The following is a 982-nucleotide window of genomic DNA, read 5'->3' as shown; positions in this document are numbered from 1 at the left end:
AATATTTTCTGGTAATATGGACTAGAAAAATGATTTTTTGTAAACTTGAGAATGGTGCGTCCCCTGGGAAGCAGGAGAAGCACGGGGCCATGGACGTGTGGCGCAGTGTTGGTGTGAGGTGCCCGAGAGCCCACTGAGTGGCAGTGTCAGGAGCCAGGCTCAGCAAGTCTGCTGTCTCCCGGGCTGCTGTGATTCCCTTCCTCTGCCGGTCAGCAGCCTGCCAGCTCCCCCTGGTCAGGGTCTCGTGTTGCTGACACAACGCTGACAGGTTCCCTACCCGGCGCTTGAAGGCGGCGTGAAGAGCCCGTACTGCGGGGAGCTCTGTCGGGTAGTCACCTGCTTTTCGTTGTGGTCTTGGGTTTATACTGGTTAATGTTTCCTCTCCCTGGTTTGTTACAGGGAGAGGAGGAGTTTAATCTTCTTCACCCGCCCAAAGGCCGAGTTCAGCATCGCCACATGCGAACCATTCGAGAAGTGCGCACCGTTGTGACGCGCGTGATAACGGACGTTTACTACATCAATGGCGCCGAGGTGGAACGAAAGGTTGTTGAGGTAAGTTCCTGTTTAATTAAACACGAGCCTGTTGTGGCTGCAGGGACGGCTGAGTGAACAGCGACGTGCTGCGGGAGCGCCCTCCGCCGCGAGCGGACCTGGGCACACGGTGTGGTGCTGCTGTGTCTCGTGGCTGTTCTGAAGACACGCCAACTTTGCTCTCTTCCCAAAGAACTGAACCAACTGTTTACAATTCTCAGAACAGGCTGAAATTGTGTTAGTGAGCATAAATCACTTCTGCCTGTAGAACTGAACTGTGCGGGGGGGTTTATCCTGGTCTGCATTCGGTGTCGTGTCTAACCGCGCTCTGAGCCCTGTGCACCACGTGCTCTAAGGTCTGCAAAAAGCAGTGCAAAACCCCAACGTAAGGAAGTCTGTGGCTGGGACACTTGTGTTGGTGTGTGTGTCCGTCAGTGGGAGAGGCTTGAGA

General features: G+C 54.8%; 1 protein-coding gene across 1 annotated transcript in view; it reads left to right on the top strand.

Moving 5' to 3' along the window:
- Positions 1–982, top strand: part of TP53BP1 (tumor protein p53 binding protein 1) — a gene marked incomplete at its 5' end in the record, with an annotated part of 25,242 nt that overhangs the window by 16,736 nt on the left and 7,524 nt on the right. Inside the window, one exon of the mRNA XM_010159841.1 lies at positions 400–552. Coding sequence (XP_010158143.1) covers positions 400–552 — 153 coding nt within the window. The remainder of the gene's footprint in view (positions 1–399; positions 553–982) is intronic.

The sequence above is a fragment of the Eurypyga helias genome, unplaced genomic scaffold (assembly GCF_000690775.1).
Source record: "Eurypyga helias isolate BGI_N326 unplaced genomic scaffold, ASM69077v1 scaffold32609, whole genome shotgun sequence".
In the NCBI taxonomy this organism is placed as follows: domain Eukaryota; kingdom Metazoa; phylum Chordata; class Aves; order Eurypygiformes; family Eurypygidae; genus Eurypyga; species Eurypyga helias.
This window is presented reverse-complemented; position numbering and strand designations above follow the sequence as displayed.